Source organism: Ixodes scapularis, unplaced genomic scaffold, assembly GCF_016920785.2.
Source record: "Ixodes scapularis isolate PalLabHiFi unplaced genomic scaffold, ASM1692078v2 PGA_scaffold1__304_contigs__length_218370807, whole genome shotgun sequence".
Taxonomy (NCBI): Eukaryota; Metazoa; Arthropoda; class Arachnida; order Ixodida; family Ixodidae; genus Ixodes; species Ixodes scapularis.
Genome location: NW_024609846.1, coordinates 106,554,191 through 106,575,995, shown reverse-complemented (window position 1 = coordinate 106,575,995; position 21,805 = coordinate 106,554,191). Strand labels below are relative to the sequence as shown.

The following is a 21,805-nucleotide window of genomic DNA, read 5'->3' as shown; positions in this document are numbered from 1 at the left end:
GCATTTTCTGTTTATCATTGGTTCAGCGACGATGAAACACGTACAGAAACATGACAAACACCATGATGGCACGCTTTTGACGCTGTTTGATTGGTTCCGTCAGCTAGCAGCGTAGACTGCGCATGGACTTTAGGTGAAGGTGAGTATCGAAACTCATATAAAAACTGATCACAAAAAAAGAAGCCACGGGCTCATCTTTTACGGGGCTTGCTCAAAGTGCTCGTTTTCAGAAAAACGTAAAGCTCCAGAGTTATACCGCTTTCATTTTTTTATTAAGTTTTATTTGATTCAATTGAGCATAGGTTGAATGCTATTAGTTAAATATTTGAGCAACGATAAATTTCGCTTTGGCTTCAGCATAATTATAAAGAAAAAAAAATATACATTCATGAAATTAAGAAGTCAAACTAAATTTACAGCAAAATGTATTCTTTTGAAAACCAGTTTTAACGATGTCGACTGGAATCTGAAGTTACTTCGCTACATCCGCTTCTTCGTTATATCTAGACTCGATAAAGGTAACACACAAAAACAAAAACAAAAGAAAAAAAGATAACATAAACAGTCACGGGCACATGTTCATCGTGCCTGCAGAAGGCGGTCGAGGCTTCCCTACGCGATCTCTGCTAGATCGTAGCCACTTCTCGCCAACTGCGAGAAGCTCTGATCGAAGCGAAATCCTGCAAGCTACCTACGGACCGCGTCCAGAGCCCTATCGAAAGCTGCGACGGCCGCCACGGAGGACGCCGGCGGTGGACGGCATTCTTTACGTTGACGCGTACTTCATCGAGGATGGCGGCACGCTCGTTTCAAGAAGATTGCCTTCGTCTATCCGTCAAGGTGCCGACGGTGCCGGGACTCGCCATAGTTGAGTGGCGATCAGTCGCCGAATCGGTGCTTGTGCGAAGCTAGACTTTCGCACCAGAGAGTGACCACACCGACTAGCGACGCCGACACGGAACACGAAGCAGACAAAGCACGCAAGGCACCGAGTTCGGGTTAAAGTTCGTGCTTCGTCGTTATAGAGTGTCTAGAAATAAGGAAGAGGGCAACCGCTCGATCGGGGTCACGTGGTTTGTAGGCCGCGTTTGCAAAACGAGCTGTAGCCTGCAAGGAGTCAAAGGCGCTCACCGTCTGCAAACGTGTCCGCTTCTCCGCTCGGTTTCCTCGCCACGCTGGCCACGAGACAACCGAATGCAGATGCACTTGAGAAGATCTGCCAGGAAACGTCCACCATTAAATCTAGGTTCTTCCCGTCGTCTCTATTAAAACGTCATGGGTACGTTGTCGCTGGTGCTCCGAACGACCCTATCGACACGCCACGACGGCTTCTCCGCGTGCGATGCGGAAACCCGCTTCCCAGATAAGGAGCGGCAATCTGCGACTCGATAGAGTTTCAGAATTATTTTTTTAGAGCGCAGCTCTTAGGGGCCCGTTTCCAGCCTGAGCGGCGTCCGCGTCGCCGTTGGCGTCGCCGTCGGCGTCGCCGTCGGCGTCGGCGTCGGCGTCGGCGTAACCGCGCCCCTCCCTCTCCTCCTCCTCCCCTCCTCCTCCTCCCCCTCCTCCTTCTCCTCCTCCTCCCCTCATTGTGTAGTATGGTCCGGGCGGGTCACGTGACCTCGGGGGGAGGGGGTCACATGACCCGTTTCCAGCCTGTGCGGCGTCGGCGTCGCCCCTCCCCCTCCTCCCCCCTCCTCCCCCGCCAAGGTCACGTGACCCCGGGGGGCGACTCCCCTCCCCCCGCCGAAGTCACGTGACGGCCCGCCCAAGGTCATGTGATCCCGTCCCCTCGAGGTCACGTGACCCCCCGGACCTCTGTCCTCCTCCTCCTCCCCCTCCTCCCCTCTTTGTCTAGTATGGTCCGGGGGGGGTCACTTGACCTCGGGGGGAGGGGGTCACGTGACCCCCCCGGGGCTAGCAGGCATGATCACGAGGAAGGAGGAGGAATATACCCTCCACTCCTCCTCCTCAAGAGCTGCGCTCCAATTCGGCGTTACAGGAAGTTGTAAACGGCTTTCACTTTTTTTTTATTATTATCAGAGAATTTTGCTTCGCCATATTCACGGGAGCCGCTCAATTCTTTTTTTCACTAAAAGCAGAAATACATTGAAAAAGTGCTAAAGGGAATGGGAAATCGTGATCGCTTCGCTAGAGCCGCTACTTCGTTATAACTGACTTCGTTATAAACGGTCGCGACAGGTTTCACGGTACAGGAAGCCACGTGTTTTCCCTTCACTTATTATTTTCTCCGTGCAAGCAAATACCATATTTTTATTTTATTTTTATTGAACAGGCGTCTCCGAGCTAATTGCTGACGCACCTTTCCAGGCATGTTTTGAGTATCCCTTTTAGCTTGGAGCCAGTAACTTGTACGGTGCAATGAGAGTATGGAACTGCACGGCCATCCAGGAACTACGTGACCGACTCATCCGTGGGTTTCTTGATCACCTTCATCGCCTTCATGATGCCCGCGAAGGGATACAACTTCTCGCTGGAGCACAGGCTCATGGAGTGGAAGTTCATACATAAGAACATGCCCTGGGCGATCATCTTCATCGTCGGCGGAGGCTCCACACTCACCGAAATCGTGAGGGTGAGTTTCTTCCTCATAACGGACGCTACGAACCATCGCAACATATCCAGCGCTGAGAACGTATCACGTGACGACGTTCCCTGTGCATTGCTCCGCCCCTCCCGGAGGCCCGAAGGTCACGTGATCGGCTTCGATGGCTCTTAGCGTCTTCTGTGGCCCACTGTAAGGTGAAACGGAGTGTATGACAGTCAAGTCTATCACCCTTGAGCAATGAGCTACGATACCTCTATATTGGAAACTCCATTTGTCAGCTTAAAGGAGCAATGCAACAATTTTTGTACTTTGCCCAAATACCGCTTAAAACGAATCCCTAACGTTAATGACCAATGAAACACGCGTTCGTTTTTCACCCCACGCAATAGAAGTCCCAGAAAAAAAATTGAAGAAAAACGAGCAGAGTTCACCCCCTCAACTCGGAGCCAGAACAAGCGGCCACGTGATCTGGAGCCGATTATATGCCGCCAGTGTTGATCATAGCCACGCGCTGGGGTTGGCAAAGCGCAGGACACGCGCTGAGTTCCAGACATTGTTATGGCTCGGCTGTTGTCGTCGTTGCAGCGATTGGACACGGGTCACTACCCGAATGCTTCTCGAGCTAGCAATTATCACGAGCCCAAGTCGAGTGCCCACGCAATGCTCGGGTCCAATCTATGAACCGCATTGAAATATCGTCACTTGGGTGTACTGCGATCCCCGAGTTACGTCATCAAATTTTGCAAAGGAGAGATTGAATGAAAATTATCGCTTTTGTCCTTGAAATTACACCGCAAGAAAGGAGTTTCTTGGCCAGTGGCGTTGCGTGTGAGTATCCTTGAGTCCCAGGTGTGCCATTAAGCTCGTGTCAAGTGAAAAACATTCCAATTGAATATCGTTGCACCGCTCCTTTAAGGTCACCAGAAGAAGTGCTGACTAAACAGTCAAAGCTAAGTTTGAAACGGTACCAAAGCCAGCTTCCCTTTCATCTCTCCAAATATATCAGCACGATAAAAATCCTGAATTAGACGTCGAAATGTCCATGTTCCAGTGTACGTTTATTGCAACATATTTAAACTGTTTCCCTGCAGAAATCGCGACTCTGAATGGTTCCAAACCGTTTTTATGGTCTGTCTTTAATAGGCTCATGTACCCAATACCTCCGAAGGATAAGGATACACGGTTTATTTCCGAAACAAGTACAAAGTTGAACCAGAACAAGCGAGGTCACGCATTTAAAATACTTCTAAATTACCATGTTTCGCGCGTGTCCTCAATCTGTAGACTAAAACTAAGTAACATAATTGGTTAAAAAAATGCCGGGTAATATTTACATTAACAGTGTTCCCTAAGAACGTGAGATGGAAAATCGCGGATTTCATAATCTCAATTGATCAATGCTCATAACAAATTGACCTGGCAAATACTGTATCTTTGCCCAGTGTTGAACATCGCACGCTCGTTTTGTATGCCACGAATTAACTAATACCACGTTTTAATGCTACGAATTAAGCGAACAAATGATGACACCAAACTCTCGACAGCTACCGCCACCTATAAGCGACGGCGGCCACCAGACAACCGGCTTGCCGGTTGCCTTGTTGCCGCCGTCGCTCATAGATGGCGGCAACCTTCCCAGGCTTTCCACTCTGGCTTGCCGACTTGCGGCCGGCCATTACTTCGTTGCCACCATAGTACAGCTTCGCTGGTCTTCCTTCTTCACAAAACAAAAAAAAAAGGCTAAAAGATTTTTTTGTTTGTTTCTTTGCATAAGAGTGGCTCGTTATCCAGGGTTGACATGGAATTCGTGTAGGGAGTTATGTTCGCCTCATTATGTTAGCCTCGCAAAGCGAACCGCCACAGTGTCAGGAGCCTCCTTCTTGCGCGTCTTAGGTCAATGTTACCAGATTGCCTATGTTGTGGAACTCCTGCGGAGGGGGATACCCCCTCACTCCGTTCATTCGGCCTCCCGTAGGGACCTTATACCCGTGCCACACGGGCAACTCGAATGCCATTTAGAACGAATGACATTTGTGTGATCGACAAATCAGCTTCCAATCTGTCGCGCGTGGAATGCGCAACGCCCGGAGGTGCGCGTGCTGATTGGCCGTCCGCTCAAATGTCATTCGGTGTAAAGGGCATTCGAGTTGCCCGTGTGGTACGGGTATTAGCCCCCCGTCGTTTGAAGCGCGATATAGACTTCCGTTTCAAAACTGTCTGTTCCATAGCGCAGAGTTGTATATTTAGAGAGTTTGGCCAGTTTATGATCTCGCCGCAGTAAAGCCCCCCTCCCGAGCGAGCCCATTAGCCCGCTGCGCAGAGTGAGAGGCACGAACGCATGCGCGTGAACTCCCGGCTGCTCCCAGCTGTGCGGGGAGGGCCGCCATTTTCATTAATTCGCCCGGTGAAATGCAAGGGAACGACATCCGAATTTTGCTTCCTTTCTTTTGTTTCGCTGGCTCTGCCAAGAAAATGATAAAGTGCTATTCCTCGGTGGGTTAAAAAGCTAACGAATGAACCTTTAACCACGTTTGACAGCAAACTTTTATTCAGGCGAAAAAAGAAGTCGACCCGTAGCAGGCGACGCGAAGCCTCAACCAGCGGCGTAGACTTTCCATTTTCCCGGGGGGGGGGGGGGGGGAGTGCTTTTCCACGCAATTTTTCTTTACACCGGCAATTATCAGTAGCTTAATTTAGGGGGTACATTTTACAACGTATGAATATCACCTTGCAAGCGTAGCCGTGTGTTGATCGCCAAAACCACGGCGCATCCGCCGTGGTATCGGAGTAGGCGCCCTCTATATTAACTTGAGGTTGCTTTATTTATCTTTTTTTTTTCTGGTGGGACATCGCAAAATAGCGGGCTGCTGTGGAAGCAGATGAAGCGTAGGTAAAAGTGATCGATACCGCGTTACCTTCTCGCCAGAACTGGAGATCGAAGCTAACGAAAGCACACTGGGATTCCATTTCCCAAGTATTTTGTCAATAAAGGCAACGTGGGCGTTATTTTGTGTACATGCCACTACTAGAAGCTCGTTATATGGCACGTAAACAGCGTCTTGGTAAAAATCATGGCCCGGGGGGGCTCCGCCCCCCCCCCCCCTCACCAGGGGGCGATGCCCCCTACCCCCCCCCCCCCCCCCGTAATCTACGCCTATGGCCTCAACAGTGCTCTGCGCCGCAAGCATGTTGCGTCAAAATGGCGGTCGTTTCCTCTTTGCTCCCCCCTTCCTCTCTCGCTCCTTCGGCGCCCTCCCCCTTTCCTTCACTTTTCTCGTCTCCAGCGTTTTCGACACACCTGCTGGCCAGACTCTCCCATTATTGGCGTCTACAGTGAAATCGACGCCGTGTAGCGGCAATGCCGAGAAGCTCAAGGGGGTAGGTCGTTTCGACTCTGTTGTCTGCTATTGCTGCTTGGTTCTCGTAGGCAGCATAGAAACAAACATAGTTTCCAGTAATTATTTTTATGCCTTCCGCCGTTTCATTCCTACGCGCAGGTTTGTACCGTCGAAAAATCGCTTTGCTTTAATACGTAACACCGATTTTACGCTGCACTATAACAATTGTATGGTGGTCCGCGTGCTGAACGACGAAAGCGACATTCCTTTGTTCGCCATTTTGTCTGACCAGCACGCCCCCCATAGTTTGCTGGAGTCGCGAATGCGGCTCTGCCATTGAGAACGGTAAAGCGCCGTCTAAACGCTGCACTTCGAAACATACGTAATCCATGGAGCACTGCAGTTAAAGCATCTGTCCCCCAGAAACGGTGGCGCGTTGAACGACGGGGGGGAGGGGGGGGGGGGGGGGGGGAGCAGGCCGGGCGGAGAGAGGCTGGTACCGCTGGTGCAAGTATTTATAGGCAGTTACATAGTTACATAACTGATTCTAATCTAATAAAGTTGTCTGAGGCAAAATCCACAGTTTATATTACGTACCTGGAGGTGACAGGTGCTGCGCGCGTAAGCTAAAAACTGAAACATCTAGAATACGCTAGATCGCTGTAGAAATCCATGACTGTAGCCAGTAGTCCTTAATGGTTTACAAAATAGAAGCTCAAAGATTTGTCCGCCGGAGCATCCTCCTTTGCGAACGGAACTTGAATTTCTTCATGAGAAGCTGAATTTCAGTAGATTACTTCAGTCCAGGGATGGGCAGTATTTAAAATACAAGTATTTGAAATACGTATTTCAAATACTGTGTGTATTTTGCATTTGTATTTAATTACAAATTGGGTAATGTATTTTGAGGTGTGTACTTAAATACTAAAACGTGGGTATTTCAAATACAATTGTAATTAGATACAGTTTTGTGGGCGAAAATACATCCCTCAAATTTATTGTCACTGTCCAGAGCAGGAAGAAAACGTTCTGCACCGAATGCAGTGTCTCTCTATCAAGCACAAGCGTTTAGTGACTTTGTGATTACGGTGCTAGTCCAGGGCAAGAATAGTGACGAAATCGACGTTCACAGGCAGACTGGCTAAATAAGTGCCTGTGACAACTTGTCAAGCTTTCCAGCCTGATTTCCATCCATATTTTTGCCTGGAACATTCTAAATGCGCGGGTCGTCCAGATTTTCGTAACTGGTGCGAGTTGCAACAATAAAAAATTCTCTAGCTAGTGCTGCGCGTCTTGGTCGTCTCGGTTCTTTGTTGGTCTATACCAACATGTAATCGACAAAAAAAGCTGCTTGAAGCTCTGTACTTTTTTCACCTATTACGTCCAAGCTGATTACATTTTTTTGTGATTATATTTCTATTACGTTACTAGAGCCTCGCACACTAACTCCCGAGTGTGCGATGCAAAATTAAAATGATATACAGAAAAATCCGTCGCAGGTGCCCTGAAATCGCCGACGCAAATTTTGAGGAATGTATTTGGAAAAGTATTTGGAGGAGACCAAATACATTTGTTTTTATCTGTATCTTGTACTTAAATGCTTTTTGGGAAATGTAATTAGATTTGTAATTAAATACATTTTTGACGAAGTAGTTTGTATTTATATTTCGATACATATTTGCATGTATTTCGCCCATCCCTGCTTCAGTCGTATCGGATATGGGCCGACATTCTCACCTACCACCCTGATGGTCTATTGCAGCTAAGCGGTTTTTTCTCGGAGGCCCTTGATCTTGCGGGTTCCATCAACTTGGGGTTAACAAGCAACATGATGGTTGCCGTGCTCCTCAGCTCACTCATCACCGAGTTCACAAACGCCGAGATGACTGTACAAGGCATTCTCGCACTGGCGGAGAAAAAAGTGAGTTTGCTTCTTTAGTTGACCTCCAAGGGTCAACACGCATACACGCATACGAGCAGCGCTTCGGAATGGACGGTAAACAAATTGACAAATACAGCTAGCATTAGCGCCTACCCCCTATCACTCCGATCAGAGTAGGGCGCTCTGACGTCACCGCAGGCTCTCCTCTCCTCCTCCTTCGTTTCGCCTTTGTTTCATGTAGCCGACGCTGCGAGCTGATGGGACCAACCATACAACGTCTAAAACCACCATCATGATGTTTGTCATATCTCTGTACGTGCTCTAGTGTCGCTAAATTAATCCTAAGCAAAACAAATTGGAGGACGCTTAAGCTTCGCCTTTAAGAGTGGAACGCGATAGCGTGATCGGGCCCTCGTTCGCATCGCCTTCTCATTCACTTCTCATGCTCTTCGTGCCAGTGAGCTGGAAGTGCGGCGGACATGGACTGGTAGTAGCGTGTCTGGCTCGCAACCGAATGGCGTAGCATCGAATCCCGTCTAAAATTCTTCACAAATTTTAAAGCAAATTAATTACTCCATAAAGTGAAAACATTTGAGACATGGGGCGACCTTTAATTCGCATTATATGTCATGTCATGTTTTTTTAATCACTTTCATTCACGCGTGAGCGTTGCGGGTTGTTTTAAATTCCTGCCAGAGGTGGCGGGACGTCATGACATCATCGACCAATCAATATTTTCCCGTCACGCCACCGACACTGAATTTCGTACGACACGAGCTCCTTAACACTCTCGCGTTAAAAAAGGGTGCACGCAAGCACCCGACGTCAAATGGCCCGCGGCAAACGCCTCGCCCTTTTTGCCCCGCTTTCAAAAGCCCCAGTCGCAGAAGCCCATAACGCGAATCCCCCATGTCAAGTAGCTGGGCCTTTAGCGTGAGGGCGGAGGGAGCATTCGGCTTCTAACGACAGCAAGTATGCACGCGAGCTTGTGTAACGTAATAAGGCCTACCCCGGACTCAAGGAAGGAATAACTGGACAAAGCATCCCGTTGAGGCGCGCGCTATACACACAAGGCAATAGAAGTGAAAGCAAACAAAAAATATCAGTCACAAGTAAAAACATGTAGAGTTACAGTTTCTATAAATAAGAATTGACCCAAACCTTTCGTCGACTCTGAAGCACGCGCGGATTCACAGTTCCGACGAAGTGGGTTTTGTCAAAACTGTTAACCAGCAGCTCATGGCGCATTATTATTACGTGCAGCATTTCAGTTCCATTCTTCTGACGATGTTCTAAAGAAAATTGTATCCATCTAGATAGATAAAGTCTGTAATTCTACGCCTGAGTTTAATTCTATGACAGCGAAGTGGATTGCTAGTAATGCAGATTTATGCAACTGGCCACTAGTACATCATTCTAAGTTTTTCTACGGTTCAAATTAACCTTATCTTGTTGTTCCTTTCACTTAAAATACTTCAAGCGCGAAGACGGTGGGACGGGGCAGTGAGGACGGGGCTTTTCGCACGTGATGAATACGGGACGGGTTAATGCGCAATATGCAAAATATCAGCGGCCTTAGCGGTTCAGGTGCACTCTGAGAGCAAAAGATTCAACGTATAGGTACGGTTTCGGATCCGACGGGTTCTTCCATCTGTCGTCTGCTATCGTTTTCGCACTACCGTTGCTCACGTCGTCGTGGATTGCTGCATACTTAAGCGCGACGCTGTAAGTACCCTCTTCTTCGCGTCACTACATATTATACACAGCGAATAACGAAACAATTACGACTGCGCTGGCGTAGGGAGCGAGCGAAAATGCCGCAACGGCGAAGTTAAGCGAACACAGATCGACGTATGCCGAACGACGTACCAGCTCACTGCATGCATTCGCTTGCAACGTCGAGAACAGTCACTGAGACCAGTACCCCAGTTTTATAACATCCTTGCTAAGCCAATCGCTATTTTCAATCAGGTTAACGCGGTACATGACGAACTTCGCTGTACGAGTATCCGTTCAAGCGCAAACGCGCACCCCTTGCTACGTCGCTGTGAGGAAACTGGCCACGGGAACGAGGGTGTTACAACACTGGATCACTTGTCTGAGTGGCTGTTCTCGAGGTTGCAAACAAATGAAAAAGGGAGCTGGCAAGGCATTTGGTGTACGTCGATGTGCGTTCACTTGACTTCGCCGTTGCGGCACGTTCGCACGCTCCCATGCCAGCAAAACCGTAAATGTTTAGTTATTCGCGTTGTCTGATATGTAGCAACGAGCAGAAAAGTGCACTTACTGAAACGAGCGCAAATGTGGAGCAATCTACGGCCACGTGAGCATGGCGGTGCAGATACGATAAAAGATGGTAAATGCGCCACCCAGTGAAACCAAAACCGAAGCTACAGGTTGACAGTCTCCTGCTCCCAGAGTGCACCTAAACCCCTAGGGACGCTGAACTTTTTCAAATTGCCCATTGAACGCGGGGTTTTCGAAGCTGCTGACGGTGAGCTTTTTCAACAGGGGATCTGCCCGCGGTCAATCGTGCTATACCCGCAAAAAGAACCCAGTGACTTCCGTTGTTGACGCCCGAAACGTCGGCTTAGAATGATCACGACAAAACAAAGCAGGATGTTTATGAGTAAGCGCTCGCGTTCCGGGGTTTTTTGGTACACAATCCTCATTGTGGGTGTGTCGGTCTTCTTTGCAGCAGCGGGAAAGTTTGACAAGCCCCCTGTATTATGCGTTACCAATGGGACTGGCAAATAATTTCGCCTTTATCTTGCCGTCATCGGAGGCTTGGAATGCTATTGTGTTTGAAATTGGAGGGCTCTCCGTCGTCGACATGGTCAGTAGAACTTTACCCGAATTCATAGGCTACCTTTATCTGCACTGCACTCGCCGAGCGCGTTAGAATCCAAAAGTCAAACAGCGGACGCCGGCGCTCCTCGTTCTAATGCGTTCAACGAGTGCAGTGGAGACAAAGGCAGCTAGCTTTAGCTCTGCGCACTGATCGTTCAAACCAGAGCTTGGCGTTTTGCCGTCCGCGCGCGCTCCTGTCTCCTCCTCTCACTCACTTTCTCGGCGCGTATTCTTTCGACAGTGCAATTACATTTGTTTAACTTTTGGTTTCCATGTGAGGATCTACACACAGTCATCACATCATCCCGCTTTCCCAATAGTGATGATGATTTTCGCGCGACGTTGCAGGCGCAGTTTTCTGGAAAATAACACAATGTGAGAGAGGTTTGTGCTATTTTTTTTTTTCAATACAGATCGTGCCCGGAGTGTTCATGAAGGCAATGTCGCTCCTGCTCAGCATGGTCGCGTTCTCGACCACTGGGACGCTCCTCTTTCAAATCAGCACGGAGGTCACAATGAACAGTACCGTATAGTCAACGCCGGGGCCAATCGCCGTTCTTATCTCATCGCCGTCCTGGCGCAGGAACTCGAGGATGACGCACTGAAAGGCTCCTTACGTATTCGGTGTCACGAGTCAGGTGTCTCAACGCAGAGACCATGGGCTCCCGTATATAGCGTTTGAACAATATTATACATATTCCGAATAAGCTAGGCATAGTAGATACATATATGCTTCAAAGTGTTCCTGACAGTGGCATAGCATCAGAAGCGAATTCATTTCATGTGACTAACCGCACAATATGTTACTTGGCTGTTAATAAAATGTCGCGAGTGGAAACAGTGAAAAATACGCGAGAAAATGCGATATAAAAAGTGCTTATTTTATTCATACATGGCATTAAAGTATGCTGTGTACAGAATGTACAGTGATCACTCGATATGCATTTAGGTAGTGGGGTGGTTGATTAACATGAGCGCATAGTGAATAGGCTTTTATTTAGTTTGATATAATAAAACAACACGGAAGATGAAGGCAAGCAAGCACTCTGTACCATATAGAGCGGTCTTGTAAGTAATGAGTTACAAGGAACTGATTATTTGAAATCAATTTCATTTCTTGTAACTTTTAACGCTTCACTTACTTTTTTTTAGGGGGTAATGTTCGCTGTAACTCAATAGCTACTTTTCTCTAATCAGTTGCAAGTAATGAATTATATGTTTCCGAAATAACTGAAAATATTGAGATTTTTCACGTAGAACATCACACTGTCTGCCCCTGCGTCACCCATCTATGTTGCACAAACGTTGGACACATTTTTTGACCCCCAAACAACCGAAAAAAGACCCCAAGATACCAGGAAGATTAGAATGTCGACGCGCTCAACGACGTTTTCTTGTCAAGAGTGCCTCGTTTTCCGTGTACAGGTTGTTATGATCCGGGTTTGCCTCGACATAGAGGACTGTGTTCTGCACTAACCTCATCTAGCCACGACAAAGACCCCCCCCCCCCCCCACCCACACACACATACGCACCCGGGCTTGCGTATTATAAATTTAAGTAAAGTCACAGTTTTGAAAATTCAAGCACTGCACTTGCTTGTGACCTGATGTTATGAAGTGAGGTTGGGCAATTGAAACTGCGACTTAGTTGCCAACCGATATACCCAAGATGTTTCGCGAGGAATCTGACCGCTAGGATTTCATTTCATTTCATCTCATCTTATATCCCGCAAAGGTACATGGAAAGTACATTATATAAGGGGGGACAATAAAACAAATATGAACAACAGGTGAATTCGAAAAAGAAAAGCTGTGATTAATTATGGACATGGTGTATACAAATATCGACAGCAAAAAATGAAAACAAAAAAGACTAAACAAGAAGGAACAATAGGTGGTGGTAACTACACGAGGTGATTATTGTCACGCGCGTCGGCGAGCGAGCGCGTGCGTGGCCGAGTGGTTACCGCGCTGACTCGTGCGGAAGCTCAAGGTTCGATTCCTGGGAGCGACGCGTCTTTTATTAAAAGGCCTCTGACACGCCAACATAAAAAAAAAAAAAATTTTCATGCTAGGCGTTGAAATGGCATATTAGGACATTACAAAAAAATGTTTCCCTATAGAGTTGCGTATTTTTTTTTATAAAAAATAGAAATTCGAGGCCCAATTCAAAGTTCCCGCCGTGCAATGTGACGTAACAGTGTACCGCAAGGTATCGGGGCGGTCAGAAGGGAGGCATCGCCGGAAGTCACGTGAGTTGTATCCCTCCTCCTGCTTACCGCGAGCGCGTGTAATATATTTTAAATATTATTTGTTATTCCCCGCACCTCCACGAGCGATCCAAGCAGACAAGGTTTCTTTTATTTGCTTTTCATCGCTTAATGTTGCTCTAAAGGTAGAAGAAGCGGAGTCAGTGAACTGACGTGATCAACTACAATGCCTAGAAGGTGCGGTGTGAAGGGCTGTCCCGGTATTTCAGCAACTGAAGAAGAGATCACACTGCATGCATTTCCGAGAGACACACGTCGGCCGCATGTGCACCTAGTAAAAAGTTGTATTCATGTTCTAGACAAAATACGTACTTTGTGCTCGACGTTTACTTGTACTTGGTACACAAACCAGTTCGTATTCTTTAGACGGCAGGAATCTTTAGCCTGGAAAGCATGCGATGATTCAACGACCTCGGTGTCTGAACCTTCAGCAATGCGATCCGGCATGTCTTATGCTAGCAATACTAATTTTTGCGAGCGTTCAAAATTTTTTTTTCAAAACTTGATAGCTTGTTTTGCTCCCAGTATAGCCCTGTATCATCGGACTGACGGCATGCACTCGTACACTGGCTTGTACTCGCAACGCTTTCATCATTGACCTCCATCACGTCGATCCACTGACTCTTCGTCCTCAAATTTTACAGCACGCGAACTAACCAACGGTGCAGCGATAAAGAGCTAGTGGAACTGAAACTTCGTTTTCTACGATCGCTCGTACAAAGAGCAGAAAAAAAAATCTTATGCACGGTCGCGGAGAGCACGAGGAGTGAAACTCACGTGACTTCCTGCGAACCCACTTTTAGTGGCGTAGGTCGATGCCTCCCTTCTGACCGCCCCGACACCTTGCGGTACACTGTACGTCACAGTGCACGGCGGGATCTTTGAATTGGGCCTCGCATTTCTATTTTTTATAAAAAAAACTACGCAACTCTATAGTGAAACAATTTTTTTGTAATGTCCTGACATGCCATTTCAAAGCTTAGCATGAAAAAAAAAAGTTTTTTTTTGGCGTGTCAGGGGCCCTTTAATTCTTAGAATTTGCATTTCCGGTAAGTTCGAGAACCTTGTTGGGCTTCTTCGAAGTCCGAATGTTCTACACGCCGAACCTTCTACGCCGATTGTTCAAGAAGCCAACGCGTGTACATAAGGGGCTCCGCGTGGCGAGCCGCAGTCAGTCTCGCCCCATCGCTCGATCCTGCTGTTTCGCCGACATCGACGCCTGCGACCCTTAATTCTATTTTGTTTTGGGCAGAAGTTCGCCCCCATTAAACGCTTAGTCTTTTCAGTTATTCTTCGCCTCATCATTTGTCATTCGTGACATATTGCAAAATGTCACGAATGACAGATGATGAGGCGAAGAATAACTAAAAAAACTAAACATCTAATGGGGCCAACTTATGCCCAAAACAAAATAGAAGTAAGTCGGCATCGGTGTCGGCGAAACAGCAGGATCGAGCGATGGGGCGAGACTGACGAACGGTATCTTGAATGTAATAGAAAAACTCCCCAAGCTCAGCTTCGGGTGCCGACAGTATCTAACCAAATTAACAAAGCACATATCCTCCCCGCTTTTATCTTTAATTCAACACTTGCTTGACTTAGCCACCTAGGGGATCTTAGGGGATTTGGGAGAGCGTTACCCATTTTTAACTCGGGAAACAAAAATGACTATTCAAAATACAGACCGATATCATTAACTTAGGCTGTCCAACAATGGAATATCTTACTCAATTGGTTACTAAAGTTGGTAATCGATTGGCTTAGGCTGGCCAACATTGGTCTGTCTTAGCCAGTGGGTTATTAACATAGGTAATCGATTGGCTAAGGCTGCCCGACATTGGCCTGTCTTAACGAATGGCGTGCCAACGTTAGCAATCGATTGGCTTAGGCTGGCCAACATTGGTATGTGTTAGCCAATGGGCCAGCAACATTGGTGATCGATTGGCTCAGGCTGGCCAACATTGGCCTGTCTTAGCCAATTAGCCTAATTATCTACATCTGCTTTGTTCAGGGCGTTGAATTAAGAAATGGGGGCTATTGGAAGAGACAATTCAGATAATGCATTAAGGAGGAGTAATATTTGCTCCGCCTCTCCGTGTTTATGCGCAAAATGACGGCAGTCACCGGTCAAGTCGGATTCAAAAATAAGACTGCCTTATATGGAGATAGTGCGAACTTAGCGTACGTAGAGAGGGTGTGGGTCCGGTGCCGCTGCGAACCCTCCGCCCAGCCCTCCACCGAGCCCTCCGCCCAGCCCTTTGTCCAGCCCTTTGCCCAACCCTTCGCCCAGCCCTCTGCCCTGTCCACTGCCGAGCCTGCCGCCGAATCTGCCTAGGCCCTCCTGGTTGTACCATTTTTTTAAATTTTTTTATTCGATTTAAACCAATTATGAACTGCCAAACGTTATGAACAATTCATTTGCATGCTTTAATGATTTCTAAAGTGTTCAAATATGGTAAGATTGCTGGGTTTATTAGATTTTAGTATCAGAATGAAAACAGTGCTTGAGGAAAAAGGGCAAGGGACTTGCTTGGTTCTCTGCACTGTTTTTGTGACGTTGGTTAGAACACTGGCTGAAAAATGGCACCCAATAATGGCATAGACAATGGATGCAAAAAACAGCCAGTGTATTAGACTAGATGCCAATATTGGAATAGCCAATATTTAAGCCAATTTCGGAAGAGCGAGTGTGTAAGGCGCTGGATGCCAATGTTGGTTCAGCCAACGGTGAAACCTCTATGCTAATATTGAATAAAAAAGCGCAAACCACGTTGGTCCAACGTGGGCTAGAACGTTGGCAATCCAGTGGTTCAACATTGGCACCAATGTTGGACCACCATTGGATCGGGTGGCATTTTCGAAAATGCCAACGCCAGACCAATATTGGAACCATTTTTTGCCAACATTAGGCAAACGGGGGTCCAACAATGGCGTGCTGCCTGGGTTTTTCTCAATTTCTTTTTGAGAAATATCCAATTAGATTCGACTGTTCTTTCGCTAAAGTTCAGCTCGTATTCTGAAGCAAAGAGCTCAGAAGGTTGGTTAAGAAATATTTTCATTAGTTTTCACCGAATCGCTTCGATTCGGTGTAAATAGGCAATGGGAATTATAGTTATATTCAATAGCAATTTTCTTTATACATTTAATATAAACGTGTCGAGACTTTTACTAAATATAAAATATAATGTAGAAGTCGCAAGAAAGACTAATAACTGGTAATTACAGAAAAGCCCTAGGGCAAAAACAGTGGTTACTAGAGACGCCAAAAAGATTAAGACACGAATAACTGCGAAAGAAGCCCCTAGGCAGCCTTGGTAAAATAAGGCGACAAGATTAAGATTTCGGTCATAACCTGCGTTTTGGCTTTCTTCGTGGTGAGTGTCCATCCTGTGGAGCAAGGGTGTCTTGACATAAAAACCATAGCAAGTTGACGAAGCGATGAGGCACTTAAATTTCAGAAAGCGGCAAACAGTTTCTGTAGATAGCTTGTTTAATATGTCGTGAGCTGAAAGTAAGGTCACATAAAGCTGCATGGTGAATATTAAGCATGACAAACGCCGCGAGACTGCGAGTAAAAACGAAACATACACTAAAAGGTATCAAGTAGAGACCTGTAATGTATGGGTCGTTTATACCCGGAGTATGGGGTTTTTTGTCAGGCTTAATTGCTTGTTTGTTTCTCAGTTGATTGACAACAGAAAACCCTCTTTCTACTGCTGCACTGAAATGTGGCCAGCAGAGCATAGTCAATACAAACACATGTGGTGTAGGAAAGGCTGGACTTTCATCACCATGTCTCAACCGACAGATCGAACGCCAGAACTCGTGTAGTGATGCATCACTGCATGTACTATCAAGTTTTACGTCCCTGAGCAGACCTCGATTCAGGTTCTGCAAGGACATCCCACTTACCACATTGGAGAATGCTGCTGCAAGTGTATCAACTAATGAGGCTGATCAGGTCCTTTTGACAATTGAATTAGGAAGTTTAAGGTTTGCCAGACTAGGGCCCCGGAAAAGCACTCGCTTGAGCACCTGCTTCATCCTTTCGAAAAAGCAAGGATTGCCGTGCATTGGTTGCAGTGCAATCTTCGGAAGACAAAGAAGCTGTCGCCTTGCTGCACACATAGATATCTTCGGGCACAAAGCACTTTGGATTCCTTAAGGCCATCTTGTCCACTTCTTTTCTTTGTGTGCAAGAGGTCTTGTGGCAGTATATCGTGCGAGAGCAGATTATGTTGCTCAAGCAAAGGGTCCACTGCTGCCAAAAAACACCAACCTTGTTTGACTGCGATAAAATAGCTTGTGCAGTTTCAGCACAATGGCTAACAAGCAGGTAGTGGTCTCACCGCCCTCTCTCGCGCATGCTTGGAGGTAAGGCGGCTGCTTCACCCAAAGCGCTGAAGCGACGTTGGCGTCCCGTCGGTGTCGTCAGGCTCCTGTTCGCGTGAATGCAATCAATAGCTTAAAAAAAAATCGGGGGCGATTTGAAGTAGGAGGCCCAAGGAATAACTCGAATCTAGTTTTTGATTCTCCAACGTCAACGAACATGACTTTAACAATATCAGAACATGCAGCCTAGCTAATGCCCGAGACCTAGGAACAAAAAAGGGAGGACAACACACAGGTATGTGCGTGCGTTGTACCCTTTTATTTTGTTCCGAAGTCTCGGGTTTTTAAGTTGTAAAACATGGCGGGCTGCGTAGTATTTATTAAACTTGTTTGTTTTACGCTCGAAGTATGAGGGAATGTTCCGGTCAATATTAAGCAAACTATTATTGCTAACAAAACTCCATAATGTATGTTGGTATGAGATGATAGACCCTTTCCAAAAGTCCGCGCCAACGCCTGTTCGCCATTGCATGCTCACATACTTTGATCGTGTATTGGACACGAGGGACGCGTCGGTCATCGGCGTGAACTCGGCTCTGCTTCTATTGGACACGAGCGCTGCGTCAGCATTGGGCGAGGACGCGCACCCGCACTTGGGCTGTACAAAGAAATTTTTATCCAATTAATCGGTGCCCTTTATTATCTTGGTTTAATTTGGATGCTCATACATTTGTAGAGCTGTTGCGAATTTATTTATAATATGTTATACATTTTTCCGACACATCTGCTAACTGTATTTTTTAACAAAATAGTTTAATTTCGTTATTCTGCATACACTTGAAATAAGTAAGCCAATGATAGAACAGGGGGAGGCGCGACAAAAAAAAATGTATAAAGTATGACCGCATCTCCACGTGGTGAATGATGTTGATTGTAGCGAAGCTCTGGTGGGGCTTGTCTGAGTAGACGCTGAGCCGCAGCATGCCGAGCGTTTCGTTCGTTTTTATCCATCTCAGAAAATGAATGTGTGGTATGGAACGTGGTTATATACGCATTTGAGCATTTGACCGTAGGGCTCTCTCGTCTATAAAGTTTAAGCATGCAAAGTTTAACGCGATTATATACGCATTTGACCGCAGCGCCGTCTCGTATAGACGTCGAGCGGCTACATGCAACGTTTCATCCATGACATCCCCCGCTCTTGAGTTACTAGCACATCTCAGAGCCCCCTACAAGTCCCGCAGTCGTGGCCGAGTGGTTAAGGCGATGGACTAGAAATCCATTGGGGTCTCACCGCACAGGTTCGCATCCTGTCGACTATGCAAACATTTCTTTTTCATCATTTGTTTTTTGCAATACACGAGCACGTGAGCTCACGAGCACGATCACGAGCACGAGCACCAGCAAGATCAATGGGAGCACGGACGCCGGACGGACAAGGCAAGACCCTAAGGAGCTTCGCCCCTAAAATGTATACAACTGACACCTACACAGTTCCTAATGACCATGCATGGTCTGTTGTTTCATGGCTTAGTGCCCCGAAATTGCGAGCACTGGATGAAGGCATTGACCTAAAATATGCATACTACAAATAAATAACGCGAAGGTCAATACACACTGACGGAACAAGCGCTTGTTCCATCGGGTACTTGACCTCGGCGCTATTTATTTGTAAAAGGCATCGACGATTCCAGCTCTCCAGATAATTTCTGGTTCAATCAGACTTTTTTGAGCTCCGTGACAAAGAAGGGCTTCTCTACCCCTGATGCCCTCTTTTGTTTTGTGCCCCCAGAGGCTTGAAAACTAGTTCACATAGTACTTCAACCAGAACACCTTGCATACTGATAGTATTTTGGACATCCTTATCACAGTGAAAGTCCAGATACTAAGAAAATCGGGTACCAGGCGCATTTCCGCTTACAGGCTGAGTAATCGCTTCTTGTGAAAGGCGTCAATGCCGATAAAGCGGACAAAAGAAGAAGAAAAAAACGAAACCCGCTCTGATCAGCTTACCTACTCATCTTATTTACCGTCAGTTGAAATAGACACTCACCGATGGCTAAATTACATAAATTAAACATTCAGCCTTTTTACCCTAGTGAAAAAGGAAGACCAGCGAAGCTGTACCATAGCCAGCCGGCAACGGCCAGGCGGCGGAAGCAGATTGAGAGACCACGGTTATAATTTGTATCACTGTAACTTGGCAAAGGGTGAACAATAAGCCCCACATTGCATGCAGACGGCTTCGATATGCCCTACGCATAAGAGCGCAGCGCAGTAAAAGCCCATTCCGATGATACGACGTACGTAGCAACGTTCCGATTGGCCAGCCAGGGCCGTAGCTTTCGCCGTACTGGCATGTTACGCGACCACAGCTTCCTGGGATACCCAGTATCTCTTGCTTCAGACACTAGGCTAAGCGGCGCCGCTAGAGTAATAGCTCACGTATGAACAACACAGCCCACTCCCAGGCATACCCAATGTTTCTTGCTTCAGTCACTAGATGGCGCTAAACCAAACAACCTTGCAGGTTGCCTATGGTGGGAATGAATGATTTATAAATGTAAGCATTAAGGTGGGATGGTGTAATTGGTTATTTGAACAATTGAAGGATCAGACATATGTATAATAATCCGGGGTTGCTATTTATTTCGTAACCACAGTGACCATGGGTGATCACTGTGGTAAACAGCCATAGGGTGTACGCCGACGGCAGGCACGTTCTTCGTGTAGAGGAGGTCTAGATACATCCGATGCCTGGTTGTGGGCAGCGTAGCTTCGTTCACACACGCGAGCCCGAAGCGATCGAGCAAAAACGAAGTGAACCACCTTCAATCCTGGCGTGCAATGTCAACGAAGCCACCCGTCACTACGAGAGACGTGTCGTCGCCGAGCATGACCCAGCCGAAGACGTCCATCATGAAGGCTTCAATGTCTCTCCTAGGCGTCGCGGGGGGGGACGTACACGACGGCGACCACCGAACCACCTCGGACCTTGACGGCCCACGCGTCGGCGCACGCGGAGACGATGGCTTCGTTCGCGACCGGCATCTCGTAGTGTTCGACGGCACCGAGGAAATCATTCCGCGCGTAGATGGCAACGCCACCCGTTCGGGAGTCGACGATCTTGCTGCAGGCAAGTCCGGTATACTTGTCCCCTTAAAGGAGCAGCGTCCGTCTATGTCTCCGACAAGCACAAGAGTTGCATTCCGGTCAGCACGATATCGTGCGTAACGTCGCTAACGTGCTTGCGCAGGCACCACATGTTCAGCGCGATCAAAAACTCGTGAGGTCAGCCCATCTCCTCGACGCAGGCCTTTCGCACCGTGTGCAGGTGGTGCGCGTTAAGCCGCCTGTATTCGTCGAGCAAGTCCCGATCGACATTGCCATTGGAATGGCGGAACGTAAAGACCCCCTTCACGTTGGTCAGATACAGCCTCTCCTTGTCACTGCACCTGCTCAAAGCGACGCAGACTAGGTTTTGAGGGTGCTTTTTATCGTACTCGTACACGACGGAGGAGTAGGTCACACACCGGGACTTGCGCACAGTGACCGCACTCACTTGCACGACGGGGAACTGCTTACGCCGGCACGCCAGCCCGGTCTTGCGGTCCAACATCACCGTGGCCGTGTAAAGCTCAATCGACACCCAATCGGGCATAATGCGAACGGCGCGCCTACACGCCGTTTGAACGAGTGGCTTGGCTTTAAGGCGCACCAGACGGTTGTTATTGGCGTCGGACTAGACCCACAGCCGCACTATTTCGTTCGTGTTGCCTTGTCCATATTCAATCTCTTGCAATACCCCGACGGCACCGTTGACCAGGCCATCCCTAACGTCGATTTTCACCGTCAGCATATAGTGCCTACCCGTAGCTAAAGTTGCCGGTTTCGGTGCGCGTCATGGAGGCTACTCTGGCTTGCGCACATTCACCCTCAAGAGTCAAGACTCGACTTATAGCCGACGTACGCATCGCACACCAGCGACTGTCGCACATCGTGCACTCCCTGTAACGCGCCGTCCATGTTATATGCAACATTTCTTTGTTGGAGTAGGAGATGCGCACAACCCCGGGTGCAAGGACCGCCGCCCTATCCGCCGTCAAGAACCGACTCTGGATTAACTCGACCTTTTGCGGTTCTAATGGCCGCCCGTCTCCGATCTTGGTTAGGATACAGGAGAACACGGCATCCTACAGGCGGACCACTTGACACAGAAAAGGGTACGACAGGTTATGCCACTTTACCTCGGAGTTATAACCTCGTTGTGAGAGCGAGCGCTCTTGACGACTTCACTGGCCCACACCGGTGGCAACTGTCGCAGGTGTCGCACATGACGACGTCGAGGACTCCTAAAGGCTCGTCGTACTCGTACGTGATCCGTCGGAGACAAGAGTTTATGCGGTTGAAGGTATCCGCCGACAGCATATATCGATCGCGTCGATGATCACGCACCTGACGTTCGTAAACGCGGCGCGGAGCGTGTTTAGATCGCTGTACCGGAGCCCCCGTCGTTGTGCCGCATCAACTTAAACGCCGCGTGGACGGTCGTCCCTCCGAGTGCCAC

General features: G+C 47.7%; 1 protein-coding gene across 1 annotated transcript in view; it reads left to right on the top strand.

Annotated features, from left to right (window-relative positions):
* Positions 1 to 11,169, top strand: part of LOC121045697 (sodium-dependent low-affinity dicarboxylate transporter 1-like) — a 73,624-nt gene extending 62,455 nt beyond the window's left edge. The window contains exons 8-11 of the mRNA XM_040498810.1: positions 2,410 to 2,593; positions 7,667 to 7,825; positions 10,485 to 10,622; positions 11,050 to 11,169. Coding sequence (XP_040354744.1) covers positions 2,410 to 2,593; positions 7,667 to 7,825; positions 10,485 to 10,622; positions 11,050 to 11,169 — 601 coding nt within the window. The remainder of the gene's footprint in view (positions 1 to 2,409; positions 2,594 to 7,666; positions 7,826 to 10,484; positions 10,623 to 11,049) is intronic.
* The last annotated feature ends 10,636 nt before the right edge of the window (positions 11,170 to 21,805 follow it).